At 43.7% G+C, this 17,320-nt stretch overlaps 1 protein-coding gene across 10 annotated transcripts in view; it reads right to left on the reverse strand.

The window, feature by feature from the left end:
- DST (dystonin) overlaps nucleotides 1-17,320 on the reverse strand; it is a 558,535-nt gene that overhangs the window by 389,385 nt on the left and 151,830 nt on the right. Inside the window, exon 1 of one of the 10 annotated variants that reach the window (XM_055134258.1) lies at nucleotides 8,686-8,916. The exons of 7 other annotated variants lie outside the window; for them this stretch is intronic. In XM_055134258.1, the coding sequence (XP_054990233.1) occupies nucleotides 8,686-8,776 (91 nt within the window). In that variant the 5' untranslated portion in view covers nucleotides 8,777-8,916. Of the gene's footprint in view, nucleotides 1-8,685; nucleotides 8,917-17,320 lie in introns of those variants that run through there. 2 more of the 10 variants (XM_004605868.2, XM_055134254.1) reach the window with 2 other exon arrangements.

Genomic DNA, 17,320 nt, shown 5'->3' on the forward strand with positions numbered 1-17,320 from the left:
GGTTATTATCAATAATAAATGGTGCACCACATATCTCGAATTTCATGAGGATAAATCTTAATATGTAACTATGTGTGGTTATGGATTATCAACTAGATTGGTTCTGATAATCATTTCTCAAATAAAATCATGCTATCCACCTGAAATCTATGTTCTATACCAGTTACACCACTATGAAAACAAAATTTGTTTGTTTTTCTAACAGGCGGGATCAAGAGAGACAGTACAGTGGGTAAGGCAAGGCGCTTGCCTTGCACTCGGCTAATCCATGTTCAATCCCTGGCACCCCACATTCCTGTGAACAACACAGGAGTGATCCCTGAGTAAAACCAGGAGAAAGCCACCAAGTACTGCCAGGTGAGATCCAAGCCAAAAATAAAATGACTGTTTTAGAATTATTGATGTAGGAGGAACCGGGGGCTTACCTCATTATCTATCTGAGGCCCACAGATCTATTGCACTGAGTTAAGGAGTGAATGGAGAAATTTGTCTACCAAGTAGCATTATTTCACAATAAAAATCAGTAATACAATTTGTCAAATGTCATAACCAGTATAGAGAACTCTAGCACTGAATATAAGGGCATACTTTTAATTCACTTGGACAATAGGAACTTTGTACAATGTCTTTAATACCAGGATTCACTGGGAAATATTTTCACCCACAAGAGAAAAATCAGGACTTTGTCAGCTCCCTTTGACAATTCTTTCCAGGAAACATTTCAGGCATGTATCAAAGCAGTCACATTCACTGGTGACATTTACAAAACGTAACTGATTTTAAGATCTCCTCAACCTAAATATACAGTAGAAGTTCTCATACTAAATATATATTCTTTCATGGATATCTAATCATCAGAATTTATAATCCTCAAAGATATAGTGACTCAAATACTAAAATCTATTAAATATATATTAAGAAAAACCTATTTTAAACTATAAATTTTGCATCCATGTAAAGCATCTCAGAAAGTTCTGTTAATATCAAAATCATAACCCACTTATAAAGTTGTCTTTGGGACCAGATCGATGGTACAGCACTAGGACACTTGCCTTGCACACTGCCAACCGGGGTTCAATCTCCAGAACCCCATATGGTCCCCAAAAGTCTGCCAAGAGTGATCCCTAGACACAGAGCCAGAGGTAAGCTGTGAGAACTACCAGGTGTGACTCAAAAACAAAAACAAAACAAAGAAAATGTCTTAAAAACTATTTCTTCTCCATTTCCCAGTCAACAGAATGAAAGTTAAAACATAGATTATGTCAAATACACATCTGATAGGCAAAGAGATGGCTACATGATTTTAATAAAATTAACTTTCCTACACTGCAATTTTTATATTAATAGAATAGCAGTAGCTAGGTCAGTATTTCCAAGGTCAAGGGAGATAATATTTTACCACCAATCAAAGATCTAACAATTTTAAAATGCATTTCAAAAATGTATTTTCTAATACACATTTTTAAAGGAAAAACATCTCAAGCTTCTTTATATATAACTTTATCATAAGAAAGTATTATAGCCTTTCCTGTCCCATATAGAACCAGCGAAGTCTGCAATCCTAGCCAAAGCCATATGGTCACATTGGAATGTCCTCCAATCTGACCACTATAATTTTACAGTAGCCTCTAAGTCTGTCTCAGTACCTCTTCGGGCTTCTTTTCTGCTCAGCTCTCCACATCATTACCACAGTTACTTTAAATTGATTTCACTGGTCACATTTTACTGAAGATCACCTTGGTTCCCCTCCCAACCTACAGCATAAAGCCTACTTTGGTGCTGTGAGGGACTCCGGGCATTTTCCATCTGGTTCAACATAATGTTCTAGATTCACCATTTCCATCTTCCTAAAGCCTCTATCTAATTGCGTCTTCAGACATTGAAAGTGAAACGTGTGGTCATACTAATAAAACATGACAGTCAAGCCATTCTCTCCTCTTGGAAATTTTCCTCCCAGGCACGTCCACTTTCTCCTACAGTAAAGTCCCATTTGCTCCAACCCAAGCAGAATTATTAACTTCCTCTTTTAAGAAGGATGGAAGTGTCTTGGTTTTTGTTTTCTAACTCTTTGAGTACCATGGAAAATAATAGCAAAAACAATTTCATTGACCTGGTGATGCAGCTATCTACCACCAGCGCCCCACAATCTGACGGGATGGCATGTACCACTGGGGCTCACAATCAGATATCACATGCATACCGTGTATGTCTATTCATTTAGTTGCTAAGTAGGGAAAAACTGCCAAACAGTTCATAATTCACATACTGATCATTTCAATTTTGAAATTTATATTAATGGAAAGAAAGTAGGATTTATTTACGGACGTTCTCAGGAGCTGAAAAAACACAAACGGGTAGTACTGGCATCACAGGTTAAAGGAAAAGACCAGATCAGAAAGTAAAAGCCTTACTTATGATTTACTGAAATCATGATATACTTCATCAAGGAGTCTTTTGTGCAAGCAGACCAGACAGGGCCCCTAAACTGCTAAGAGTTGAGAAACAGATGCACAAGTCTTTCTTGGGGGCCACTGGAAGGGCTGGGGAAATGGGTCAAAGTGTGCAGAACAAGGGCACGGGCTTTGCGGGTGGAAAGCCCAGGTTGGATCCCCACAGTGGCCCAGTCCCCAGGTGACCTGAGTTCTGGCCCTCTCCAAAATAAGAAAGCCATACAGAGAGAAAAATCCCATGTAAATGAAGCTTCTTCAACTTTATATATTTTCACGCTTAGTCAAGAAACTAAAACAGGAACACATGTATCTGGACATTCTATCTTTCTGTCACTCCATAGCATTAGATGTTGTCACAAACTTTAATGTCATTAATATACTCTGACAAACCCTCCAGCCCCCAGAGAGTGAGACGGTGGGTACACAGGCCTCAAAGTCAGACACAAACTCCTCTATGGTAGGCTATGGAATAACAGTCTGGCAAACCATTCTCAAAAAAAGAAGCTAAAGGCGCATCAGAAGGATATTTTGGTTCAATTAAATTCATGATGTTTAATGACTGATAACATTCCTGACCTGATACATGTTCCTTATGATGTAAGTCAGTGGACAAGTTCTTTCACCATTTTGAATCACAATTATTTTGCAGACATTATTTTCAAATCTGTATTTTAATATTAGAAAATATTCAACTGTGGTGAGGGCAGTGCTCAGGGCCTCTCCTCGACTCTGTGCTCAGGGATCGTACATGGTGCTGGGGATCAAACCTGGGTCCATGTATTAGTGAACCCTTAAAAATCCCTGAGACTACAATGGAGAACTCATATTCTCCCAGTCTTTAATGAAATCAAATATCTTGTGTTGTGGTTTAAACATGTGTCCAAACTCAATTTTCAAATTCATGACAGCACATTACTCTCCGCATGCCAGAAACTGCTTGCTGCAAAACCAACATTCATTCTTATCTTATTCTTTTTCTTTTGGGGGAGGTGGAATGGGGTCCCACATCTAGTGGTGCTCATAAGCCACTCCTGGCTCTGTGCTCAGTGGTCACTTCTGGAGGTGCTTGGGGAAATCACACCTCAGGGTACCTGGAGCAGAATCAAAGTGAGCTGCATGTTACTCTTTATGAACAGAGCTTCTAGTTTTGTTCAGAGCACTGAATAAGGATAACTCAAAAAAAGAAAACCTATTTTCCAGCACTGAAGTGTGACTCAATGGTAAAGCACGATCCTCAATACTACACATCTCAGTGCAAAACCAACACTGCAACTATGATCCCCAGCACTCCAAGTGTGTGATCCCCTGACAACACAACAAAGAGAGAGAAGGTGAAGGTGAACAAAATTACTTTTTCCTTGTCTGTATTGCAGACAGGAGTGACCCCTGAGATGATTCTGGTCCATGATACGCAATGAAAGGAAGCCAAGTGAGATTCCAAATACAATTTTTAAAAGAAGGTTGATCCAACTATACATTTCTTTGCCCTTACATTTGCCCTTCTTCCCATCCATAATTACGATACCAGGCCTGGGAAGAGTTGCCTATTCTTGTGGTGACAGATGGCACATCAGAAACATGAGCGGCTAAGAGAAAATACAGGCATTTGGATTCATTACGCAAATAAAGATACCGCGAACATCTTGGGCCTCTCAGTACCCAAGAAAAAGAAAATATTTATCTGGCCAAGCACTATTAGCTGTTTGCACTATTAATTACTTTCATTACAAACAGCCAAAGTCAACTAACACTCATTAACAGATAAAACTTGGGGGAGAGAAGATTGTGTGTTGTGTCTTGAAGACTAGGCCCAGAATGGTATAGGTTTGGCAAAATACAACACAAAACAATTGTGATGTAGCATGAAATTCAATTATTCCAATACCTGAGCAAAGCAAGAGTAGATAAAATTAAAAATCAAGTATTTGCAGAATCCTGAAAATGACTCAGCAAGATCACCAAAGGCTATATTTTATGGAAGGGGGAAATTCCCAGAAACCTTTGTACTCCAATCTTCAACTGTTACCGGAATTGGCTTTCAGAGCAAAACACAGAAAAAGGTTGAACTTCTGCTAATCATATATCTGTGTGGGGCCTTAAAACTGAACTGAAAATGAAAACTACAATTAAGACTGTTTCTCAGTTCCCTTCATCAGCATGTGCATATGTAGAATATTCAGCTTTCATAAACAATGATTAAAAAAAAAACGCACTCTCCAATCATCTAAAAACAACTAATTTATTATTAATTTCTTCCGTATGTGTATGTGTGTGTTTGGGTTTGGGTCATACCCAGTGGTGCTCAGGGGTTAAAAAAAAAAAAAAACACTTTCCAGTCATCTAAAGACAACTAATTTTTTTTGTGTGTGTGTGTGTGTGTGTGTGTGTATGTGTGTTCAGGCCACACCCAGTGGTGCTCAGGGGTTACTCCTGGCTCTGCACTCAGGAATAACACCTGTTGGTACTTGGGGGACCAACTGAGATACTGGGGATCGAAACCAGGTTGGCTACATGTAAGGCAAGTGCTTTACCCACTGAACTTATCTCTCCAGCCCGAAGACATCTAATATCCAAGTAAATGGAAAATAACCATTTTTAAAATTTTCTTTTAACTTAAATCCTAGAAATGTGGAATAAAATTCAGGTATAGCTTAACAATCTCATCTGCACACAAAACTTTTTTAAAGTAATATGCATTTAGAAAATAAATCTTTCAAAGACTTCCAGCATATATTCTGATGATAGTTAAATTAGTACTAGTATATACTAACTATATCAGCAGTATACAGGTTTTCCTATATAGAGGAAATAATCAGGAGTGATCATTCTGTATTTTTTTCACTAAGCAACTAAAACTATTTTTGAATTTCATGGCCATTTTCATTTTATTGGTAAATTTACTGCAGATAATAAAGCAGGGCAATACCCTGGAGTCAGGGATGTAGCTCAGCAAAACAGCACCTTGTATTTTAAGGTCCTGGGTTTGACCCCTAACACTGTCCCTTCCCCCCCAAAAAAAGAAGTTTAAAAAGCATGGGCTAAGAGATAGTAAAGGAGTTAGCGCACACACTGGCTTTGATGCCGGGCACCATATGGCCTGGTCCTCCAAGTGTCACTCGGTGCAGCTCTTGAGACAGGAGCAATACCAAGTGTGCCCTGGAGGTCTCCAGCCACCCCCATAGCAGCTAAGATCATCTCCAGCACCAGAGGACCGAGTAGCAGCACATCCTCCAGCCCCAATACTGACCTCTGGCCTGGGTCAAGAATCACAGGTAGGGTACCCAGATCTTCTGAACACCACAAAAGAGTCTCTCCAAAAACAAAAATAGAACACATATAAATGCACTGATCTGGATCGTCTCTAGCATAAACAAGAAGAAATATGACTTATTCGTAAAAGATGATTTGGCCCTGATTGTAGTATCAGCTGAAGTGATGTGATATTTTTATCAGAGGCCCTTAATATTCTATGAATGTATTCTGTAAGAGCATTAGAATACGAATCAGAACACAGTTCCTTTCTCTGTAGCTAATAGTTCTCTGTGCGTTATTCTAATTCTGCAAGCAGTTGCCTAACTTCACTCAGGAGTAAAGGACCTAAGCAAGACACAAGAAAAGACCGACCACACCATAAATAATTAGGGCACACTCACTTGCCACTATCCTTGTTTATCTGCAGAAGGCAAGTTTTGAAACCCTTCCAAAGCTGTCTGAGAACTACGTCCAACAAATTCTTCTTCTAAATCTAATACTCCTAGATCCTATTATAGATCTTTGTAAATCTACTTTTCTGACAACAGGAAGATTTTGAATTGGTTTCAGCTGACTCCTACACTTACCCCATTGACAGCTGGGGCATACAATAACTCAGCAACCTGATAATAACCTATGCGAACTCGACCTGTAACCAGGGAAGTTTGTCAAAAATCAAAATCAAAATAACTTATATTAAGTTAAAATGGAAATGTAAAGTGTTTCCAACAATGCATGCTTTCAGAAAACGAGCAACTGTACCCTGAAAGTTTTGTGAACTGACACTCCCTATTCAAAGCCTACAATTCTTTTCTGATTAGATCAGTCCCCATGGCAAGTCATCAGGGTAAGCTCCGTAGTGAAGTCATCGTATTGGACGCTGATGGGAAATCATTACTGGCTTCAAACCACATGAGGGAAACAATGAGTTTTCCAGGTCTCTAGCTTTTCAAGTAGTACACTGGCCAATACCCTTACTTCCCTTTCCAAGACAAAACGAAACACAGAACGTCAATAAAGCCAAGTAAAAGTTGATGGCCTAAGCATATTTAAACTAGAAAGGAAAGAAGCAATCCCCATTTTTTTACTGAAATTTTGGGCTATGTGCTGGAAAAAGTGTATATCTAAGTGCAATCCGATCATTAAGTTAAAATTGTGTGTGTGTGTGTGTGTGTGTGTGTGTGTGTGTCTGCGTATGTGTTTTGAGGCCACACCCAGCTGTGCTAAGAGCTTACTCCTGGCTCTGTACTCAGGAATCACTCCTGGTGGTCTCAGGGGACCACACGGGTTCAGAGGATGGAACCGGGTCAGTCACATGCCAAGCATACACCCTTCCTGCTATCCTATTTCTCCAGGCCCCGTAAGGTTATGATTTAAATGAAGCACAGTGAGAACCGCAACAGCATTCATTAAATGGCATTTAATTTCCTTTAATTTCCAAAAGCAGCTAAGTAATGCTTGCTTTTTCGAGACAAATGAAATCAGCACTATTGTTAGCCCTGCTTTCAGATAGACCTTAGGTCACCTGTATTGTTAGTGAAGTAAAAACAGGACAGATTCATACAGCTGTAAATTTTGTTCAAACATGTAAGATTTAGACGCATAAAAACTTTCAGGTATTTTTTTCGGACTTTAATGGGAATGAGTATATAGCTTAAAAAATGTTTATTAGTGTAATCTGCAGTATTTTCCACTTTCAAATTTCTACAAATGACTAAGAACCTTTCTTTAGATGGGAAGATGGCTGTAAACATGAGTATAGTACACACAAAAACACACGTCTACTTTAGCTTAAAACATTGCTATACTCGCTCAATGGCAGTATTATACACAATAGAATAATAGTCTGGGCTGAAAGGAATTCTGATTGTGTGATTTACAGAATTCTAGAGAGATTTAAAAAATGTCCATGATGAAGTATATGATAAAAAAGAGGTTTATAAAAACATAACTGTGGGGAGCTTTTTAAATTTTTGAGAGATGTGTAATTAAATTGTTTGGTCATATATTTTACATTTATACCTTCTACTAGTAAAAGAAATTATGAGTGCCTTCAGTTTAAACTGTATAATCCTATTGAACATAGAGTTTCTAAACCAAGAGCAAATAATCAAAAGATGCGACAGAATTTGTAACCAGTCTATGAAATGGGCGACTATTTACAAATAAAAGCTCTGTGAGCTACCCTTGTGTGTGGAATGTGTGCGGAGCCACAGTAAAAGAACTGCCAAAACTCAGTGAAAATAATTTCTAGAGGGGTAAAAAGGCCCTTTACAATGAGAAAGGTGCACATTGCCTAGCTAACAGCATATTAAACTATAAAGTCAAAGCATACATAATACTAAATTATCAGGTCAACACGGAATTTGCAGCACGTAAAGAATAGACTATCTCCCAAAATATTCCACTTCACATTCAAATTTACAATAAATTCACTGATACAGGTCCGCTGCCACACTAGCAAATCATTTTTATAATATAGAAGAAATAATATCCAGTCACAAAACCCAAACTTTTCCCCAGTTAGATCGTTTTAAGACAAATGATTTGTCGAGGCTCTCAAGAAACAGTCCGTTGATTTAAAAACCTTTGGTAGAGGGGTTAACCAGTACCCCATGCAAGAAGCAGCCAAAGCTTTGTAATCCCATGGAGAATTATTCGGTAGCCACCCTCTCAGGGTGAATTATGACTATGCAGAGTACTTAAGAGCTTTCATGAAGAAGATAAAAGGCAAAAGCTTCTTGGAAAACAAACCTCTTCTTCTCCATTCTACTGCCCATCCACGGGCGTCTCCAAGCCGCCCGTCGCCCCTCCACCCCTCTCTCCGTGCTGGGGCTTCTGCATCCCATCCAGAAAGACCTGGTCCATTCCCACGACTAGCCCAGACACCTGTTTATTCCTGCCTAAGCCCCGGTAGCCCCGGTTAGGCACAGGTAACGGCTTACCCCCTTTGGTCTGTGTCAAGCGCCAGGGACCAACATACCTTTGTACCTCTCCAGAACATCCTCATAGGCCTGGAGGTATTCCTGCTCCTCCACGAACAGGTAAGCAGCTGGGGAGAGGTACCCCGCCATGCCGAAGTTTACCAAAGCGATGACTGGTCAATTCCCCTGTCCCCCCACCCCTCCCCTTGGTCACCCCGGGATAGTCTCGCGGTCCGCAAGACGCAGCCTTGGGAACTGGGAAAAGCAGAAGCAGCGGCCGACTAAGCGGGGTGGGGGGAAGCGCGCAGAAGCCGGAGACGCAGAGCGGGGGGCGCGCGAGGAAACGCCCAGGCCCCCCTGTCGGGGCTCGGGGAGGGCGGGGGGGGGGGCGAGCACCCGGCTCCCGGGGAGCCAGAAACCGTCTCTCGGGTTTCAACAGCAGCAAATCTCGGCAAGCCCGGGGGTGGTGCGCAGCGGCGCCGCGCCGGGCGGGGGAGCGAGCAGCGCGACTGGGCCGGGCGGGGGGCGACGGGCGGCCGGGACCCCGGGGCTGGGCGCCGGCTCCGGGCCGGCTGGGGCCGCGCTGCGGGAGGAGCAGGGGCGCGCGGCCTCCGCCCGGGATGCTGCGCGGCGCATCTGCGGCATTTCCTGGCGGCCGCGCCGCAGCCTCGAGCCCGCGCCCCCGGAGAGAGGGAGGGAGGGAGGGAGGAGGGCGGAAGGGAGGGCAGCGCGCGGCGGTCAGCGCCGGCCACTCCCTGCCGGGCCCCCGCCGCGGCCCACCCCACTCGGGGGGCTCGCACGGGGCCCAGCACGCCCACCGCCGGGCACCAGTCGGCCGGCCCCCGGGCTCTGGGGGCCACGTTTCTATTTGGGACCCACAACAGGTGCCTGGGAAACAAAGCCGCAGAGCGCGGCCCCCGAAGTGCGCAGCCCCCAGCAGGACGGCCCCCGCCGCGGTCCCCCCCATCACCCGTCCAAGGGAAAGGTTGCAGCGCGGGGGAGAGGGTTGGGGATGGTGCAATACTTTATTTTTTTTAACCACTCAGCTTATCATAAACACAGAAGGACTCCGGTCCCCCCAACTGCAGCGCCGTCCAGGGTGGGCAGGGGATTAGCGATCGGGGGGTACATTTCAGGGGACGGGGCGGGGCGAACTTTGCAGGTGGCACGGCGCGTCAGGGCTTGACAGTCACGGCGCCTGTGCGCCTGCGCGCCGGCCACCCCGTGGCCGCCCGAGGACCAGCCCCGCGGTCCCTCCTTCCGCCCCCCAGAGCCGGCCCCGGGTATCCGCGGCTGCGCCGCGCTGGGCCAAGGCGCCCACGTCTCCCGGCAGTTCCCAGCCCTCCCGGCTGACTTAAGTTACCCCCCGCCCCACCCCGCCTCGCCATCCATCCTTCATCCCACACCCTACTGGAATCCGCTCCGTTTGTAGAATAGGTACCATTCCCTTCATGTTGGTTTATCCGCTCCAAATGAGGGTGCGCTGAACAGTCTCCTGGAAGTACCAGTTGGCACCAGGGCATGTAAATGAATTCGTGGGTTCTGAAGATAGGCTGTCTTGGGGGGGCCTTACTGTATGACACGGGCAAGTTTTTTACTTACCCCCTCTGGGCCTCTCTTCAACAGTGATAATCATTAGCCTTTTCAGTGTTAGCTCTTATTTTTGACAGATAATTTAGCTGGTTGGTAACTAAAACAGCTTTACCTCTAGCCACATCTTTTCTGTTACCTCTCGCCTACAAATGGGCCTTTCTTGCCCTTGATTTAATTTTTCTTTCTTTTCCAGTGTTGTAAAATCTGGGCCTTTTTCCACTAATTCTTGGATGAGGATGGGAGGCGGGGAGGCCAAGGAAATAAAACTTATTTCCTTGTGATAGCACAGCGGGTAGGGCTTTTGCCTTGTATGCGAGCAACCAGGGTTCGATTCCCAGCATCCCATATATTCCCCTGAGCACCGCCAAGAGCGATTCCTGAGTGCATGAATCAGGAGTAACCCCTGCGCATCTCCGGGTGTGACCCAAAAAGGAAAAAAAAAAAAACTTTACTTCAGTTAGAAATAAAGCTTAGAAAGAAATTAAGCTTTACTTAAATTAGAAAAGCTTGACTGGGGCTGGAGTGATAGCACAGCGGGTAGGGTGTTTGCCTTGCACGCAGCCGACCCAGATTCAAATCCCAGCATCCCATATGGTCCCCTGAGCACCGCCAGGGGTGATTCCTGAGTGCATGAACCAGGAGCGACCCCTGTGCATTGCTGGGTGTGACCCAAAAAGAATAAAAGAAAGAAAAGCTTAACTTCTGAGTAACTCATCTACTTTCATTAACTCCAAGGCAAGGCTATGTCTCTCTTTTCTGTCCTGAACACTGGTTTCCAACTGAGTTTGATCCCACATCTTATGAAGGATTTCGGATTAGCAGAATTTTTTAAAAACTTAATATATGCATTTCCATATGCAGTATTTCACAAACATGTTCTATGAGACATGGCAATAAAGGGTTAAATTCCCAAGAGGCATTCCATTTACTGAACACACCTGGACAGACACAGACCTCACAATTGTCCCACAACGAATGAAGTTTGGGGGCATTGTCTATGTATTCACTGGTTATCAATCACTGCCAAAGATAAATTTAGAAATAGAGTTAGTTCACACTTAGTGATTTTTGTTTGGGGGCCACACCTGGGGGTGCTCAGGGCTTACTCCTGGCTCTTGGCTCAGGGATCACTCTTTGGCAGAGCTCGTGGACTATATACCGTGCCAAGGACTGAACCCAGGTAGGCCATGTGCAAAGCAAACACCCTGTCCCACTGTACTACCTCTCTGGTCTTAAACACTTAATGATTTAAACTGTCCGTTTTAAGAGCCAATCAAATGACACAGAAGCAGCGGTTAGTGTTCTCTGCAGAAACAGTCTTCACCCCATGCATCCCTGGAATGATACTGGTTCAATCTGTTGATAACGAAAGTGTTTTCCATAAGGAAACAGCAACAGCATAGTGTTTAAGAGCTTAGACACACCCAGCTGGGCTCAGGGCTTACTCCTGATTCTGGATTCAAAACTGCCTGTGTGTGAAGTTGGAGAAATAGTATGACAGGTAGTGATTTGTTCTGCATGTGGTCCACCCAGGCCCGATACCCAGCACCCTATATGGTTCCCTGAGCTTTGCCAGGAGTAATTTCTGAGTGCAAAGCCAGGAGTAATCCCTGAGCATTTCCAGGTACAACCCCAAAACAAAATTTTTAAAAAAAACAAAACTCTGAATTAATAACAGCTCCATCAATCCCTAGCTAGATGGTCTAGAAGAGAGTGCCCCCTCACTCAGCACAATTCTGGAGTGAAAAATGGATAGTAGTATGGGCTGGAGAGATATTGCATAGGGTAAGGCCTTGCACATGGTCACCCAGGTTACATGCCTAGTACCCCATATGTTCCTGGAGCCTGCCAGGCATGACCCTTGGCAGATCCAGGAGTAAGCCTGGAGCACAGGGACGGGAAGTGGAGGTGGGGGAGGTGTCATAAAACAAAAAATATACAATACCTATTTCACAGGGTTGTTGGGAGGCCTAAATGAGGTACAATATTGCTTATTAAGACTTAAATTTATTTTTTTTTTAAAAAGACTTAAATTTATAAGAGCCTGTGGCTATCAGTAAACATTCACCAGTAGATACAGAAGATAAGGCTGAGGGGCTGGAGCAATAGCACAGCAGGTAGGGTGTTTGCCTTGCACACGGCCGACCTGGGTTCGATTCCCAGCATCCTATATGGTCCCCCGAGCACCACCAGGAGTAATTCCTGAGTGCAAAGCCAGGAGTAACCCCTGTGCAATGCCGGGTGTGACCCAAAACGGAAAGTAAACAAATAAAAAAAGAAAAGGCTGAAAAAATTTGTCCAGGGAAGGGAAATTTAACTGCAAGTATGCTTGAGTCCAAAGTCTGATTCTGGGGGCAAGGCAGTACAAGTAGAGTGCTTGATTTGCACATGACTAACTGGGTTCAATCCTCAGCACCTCAGGCAGCACCTGAGCCCCACTAGGAGTGATCCCTGAGCAGAGCCAGGAGTAAGCCCCTTACCACTGCTGGGTGTGTCTCAAAAAAGAGAAACAAAAACTGGAAAGTCTGATTCTGCTTAGATTTTTGTATTCTAACTTCAAAGAATTCACAAGGGGCAAAAATCCATATTTTAAAATAGCACTGTCATTGACAAGTAAATGTAAAGTATCTTTACAAGCACTTCAAGAATAGTTAAAGGGGCTGGAGAGACAGTAGAGCAGGAAAATGCTTGCCTGGCACATTACTGACCTGGGTAAAATCCTTTACACCACATATGGTCCTAGAGCACCACCAAGAGTGATCCTTGAGTGGAGAGCCAGGAGTAAGTCCTGAGCATTGCAGGTATGGCCCCAAATCCAAAAGCAAACAAATAAAAGAATAATTTTTATTTTTTTTTAATAATTTATTTTTAATTAGAGAATCACCGTGAGGGTACAGTTACAGATTTATACACTTTTGTGCTTATACTTCCCTCATACTAAGTTCGGGAACCCATTCCTTCACCCGTGCCCATTCTCCACCACCCGTAAACCCAGCGTCCCTCCCACCCTCCCCAATCCCATCTCCCCCCCAACCCACCCTGCCACTGTGGCAGGGCATTCCCTTCTGTTCTCTCTCTCTAATTAGCTGTTGTGGTTTGCAATAAAGGTGTTGAGTGGCCACTGTGCTCAGTCTCTAGCCCTCATTCAGCCCGCAACTCCCTTCCCCCACATGGCCTTCGACTACAATGTAGTTGGTGATCGCTTCTCTGAGTTGCCCTTTCCCCGGAACGTGAGGCCAGCCTCGAAGCCATGGGGTCAACCTCCTGGTACTTATTTCTACAGTTCTTGGGTATTAGTCTCCCACTCTGATATTCTATATACCCTAGATGAGTGCAGTCTTTCTATGTCTGTCTCTCTCTTTCTGACTCATTTCACTCAGCATGAAACTTTTCATGCCCATCCACTTAACTACAAAATTCTTGACTTCAAAAGAATAATTTTTAAAATAAAACAAAATACTCAGCAGATCTGGGGGCAGGGGGTGAGTACTGGAGTGATAGTGCAATGGGTAGGGCATTTGCCTTACACATGGTCAACCCGGGTTAGATTCCCAGTACCCCAGCATCCCATATGGTCCTGTGAGCCTGCCCAGAGTAATTCCTGAATACAGAACCAGGAGTAAGTCCTAAGTGTTCCTGGTGTGGCAAAAAAAATGAGTCTAGATCTGGGGGCCGGAGCGATAGTACAATGGGTAGGGCACTTGCCTAGCATAGGGCCAACCTGGGTTTGCTCCCCAGTGCCCTATATAATACCCTAAGCCCATCAGTAGTGATCGCTGAGTGCAGGGCCAGGAGTGACCCCTGAGCACCACAAAGTATGGCTCCAAAACAAACAAACAAAAAAGATTACCATATCTGTTTTTTGTTTTTTATGTTGAAGGCATTTTATACAATGCGTTTTACAAAGCCCCCTTCCTTTCTAAACATTTTATTATTCTCACATAGACCCTGATAGACAGGAAGGGCATATATTATAGCCTTAGATTTCAAAATTAAGAAACAACACTACATGCAAAGCACTTTTAAAAATATAAGGTGTCAGACGTGTGACACTGTCACCAGCAAACTTTCGAAAATACACATCTAATTATGTTACTGCACTGCTTAAGAATCTTTCAGTGATTAAAGTTTCATGCTGAGTGAAATGAGTCAGAAAGAGAGAGACAGACATAGAAAGACTGCACTCATCTGTGGTATATAGAATATCAGAGTGGGAGACTAATACCCAAGAACTGTAGAAATAAGTACCAGGAGGTTGACCCCATGGCTTCGAGGCTGGCCTCACGTTCCGGGGAAAGGGCAACTCAGAGAATCGATCACCAACTACATTGTAGTCGAAGGCCATGTGGGGGAAGGGAGTTGCGGGCTGAATGAGGGCTAGAGACTGAGCACAGTGGCCACTCAACACCTTTATTGCAAACCACAACAGCTAATTAGAGAGAGAGAACAGAAGGGAATGCCCTGCCACAGTGGCAGGGTGGGTTGGGGGGGAGATGGGATTGGGGAGGGTGGGAGGGACGCTGGGTTTACGGGTGGTGGAGAATGGGCACGGGTGAAGGAATGGGTTCCCGAACTTAGTATGAGGGAAGTATAAGCACAAAAGTGTATAAATCTGTAACTGTACCCTCACGGTGATTCTCTAATTAAAAATAAATAAATTATTAAAAAAAAAAAAGAATCTTTCAGTGATTCTCCATCACTTCACAGCATCAAGAGTCCAAATTCCTCACTAGAGTGTGTAAGCGCCTTTATTGTCCAAGTTATGTCCTACCAAAGCCCTTGCTTTTGACCCCATGGTGCTGTAACTGCCATTTAAAGACATTTCGCAGGGCATAAGGGACAGCACCAGAGCACTCGCCTTGCACAAGAAGCCTCTGGGTTGCATTCCCAGTCTTGACTGATTAAATCACTGTATCACTGTCATCCCATTAATCACCGATTTACTCGAGCGGGCCCAGTAACGTCTCCATTCATCCTAGCCCTAAGATTTTAGCAGCCTCTCTTTACTCATCCTTCCCAATGGTGCCGCATTAGAGTCTCTTCAGGGTGAGGGGAATGAGACCCATCATTGTTACTGTATTTGGCATATGCTTATGCCACAAGGAGCTTGCCAGACTCTCCCCCTTGCGGGCAGTAAACTCTCAGTAGCTTGCCAGGTTCTCCAAGAGGGAGAATTAGGCTATCAGATGTCGTGTATAAGTTTCCAGGAGCTTGATTTTACAGTCTCTGGATGTTGGCCATTAATGGGATTTCACGGTGCTGGGGGCAGTTTCTGGCGGTGACTGCCTAGCTACTGGAAAATGGGGGATCTGATTAAATAAATCAATAAAAATAAAGACACCTCTCTACCTTTGCCCTAGTAGTTCCATCCCTCAGAAGTGGCCCTCCCTTTCACCCCAACTCCATTCACCTCCGACACCTTCCAAGAACCTCCCAAGCATCCTTCTCCCTACAGATTTATGAGACTCACCCCAAGGTCTTTCAATATTATGTATTTACAACTATTACAACCATAAGTTCTCCCACCATGCTGTAATTACATATATCAAACCAGGCTTATGATTTCTTTAAAGACAGAATTGTGTGATTTTCTTTGTTTTATTCCAGGGCTTCAATGAATATCTACATGTCTGTTAGATACAAATAAATTAAGGTCTTTTTGACACCAGATATTGTCATATTTAATTTCATTCTTAATCTTTTTCTAAGCAACAGTTTTGTTTAAAGAGATAGGCAAGGAAAGAGATACACATTTAAGAGAGAACAGGGGCTTCTCGAAAGGGCAGAAGTGAGAATGCACATCTTGGGTTGAAAGGGAGGCAACTCTCAAGATGGACGCGTCTATTTTTATTATCTTAATGACACATACAAAGAACTAGAGAACTACAGCAATGACATTGCTTGCCTTGCACAAAGCTGACCAAGGTTTGATCCCTGGCACAAAATATGGTCCCCTGAGCCATTACTCTAGGAGTAATCTCTATTGCGAGTCAGAAGTAGACCCTAGCAACCTAAGTGTGCCTGCCTCCCCCCCCTAAAAAAGACAAAAACATTAAACTTTCAGCTCTTTTATTACTAACTAATGAGCACCAAAGCCATCTTTACGCCCTTCCTGAATCTCACCCAACCTTTTACAAGAATTAAATTTCAGAGATGGACTGAATGTCAGACGCAGTATCAAATGTCTAATAAACCTAGAAGTCAGAATTTTAATGGTATCTTTTCAAAGTATCCACCAAATTCCCTCAGACACCATTGTCTTATATTCAGACTGAGTGATCATTAGCCAACTAAACACATAACGTATCTGGGCCAGAATGAGAGTACAATGAATAGAATGTTTGCCTTGCACTCGGCCAACCCACATTGTATCTCTGGCATCCCATATGGTCCCTTGAGCACCACCAGGAGTAATTCCTGAGTGCAGAGCCAGAAGTAATCCCTGAGCACTGCCAGATATGCCCCCCTCCAAAAAAAAAAAAAAACACACACACACACAAAACACACACATAATGTATCTAAATTTTATAATTTAGCCACATTATAATTAAAGGGATATTTGTTGACTGGCAAATTGTCTATACTCCTGGTGTGAGTACTAATTTTGGTTTATATGACAAATCTCTAATTTACCAATATTTATTTTAAATAAATATAAATATTGGGGTGAGAACCCACCCCGCCCCAAGGGACCCAGCCCCGGCAGCCTACTTCCACTACCCAACCGCCATCAGGCTCCAGGCCGCTTTCTGAACTGCGCAGACACATTATAAGCATTATAAGATACTTTCTACCCATTTTCCATAATTACTACACTATATTTGATGGAGTTCAGACAGTTGTCAACAAATCATAGAAAGTAATTAAACACACACACACACACACACACACACACACACACACACAAACCTACCTCTTGGAGAACCTGGCAAGCTACCAAGAGTATCCTGCCCACACGGGCAGAGCCTGGCAAGCTACCTTTGGCATATTCAATATGCCAAAAACAGTAACGATAGGTCTTATTCCCCTGACCCTAAAAGAGCCTCCAATCGTTGGGAAAGACAAGTAAGGAGAGGCTGCTAAAATCTCAGGGCTGGGAAG

This window comes from Sorex araneus, chromosome 4 (assembly GCF_027595985.1).
Source record: "Sorex araneus isolate mSorAra2 chromosome 4, mSorAra2.pri, whole genome shotgun sequence".
Taxonomy (NCBI): domain Eukaryota; kingdom Metazoa; phylum Chordata; class Mammalia; order Eulipotyphla; family Soricidae; genus Sorex; species Sorex araneus.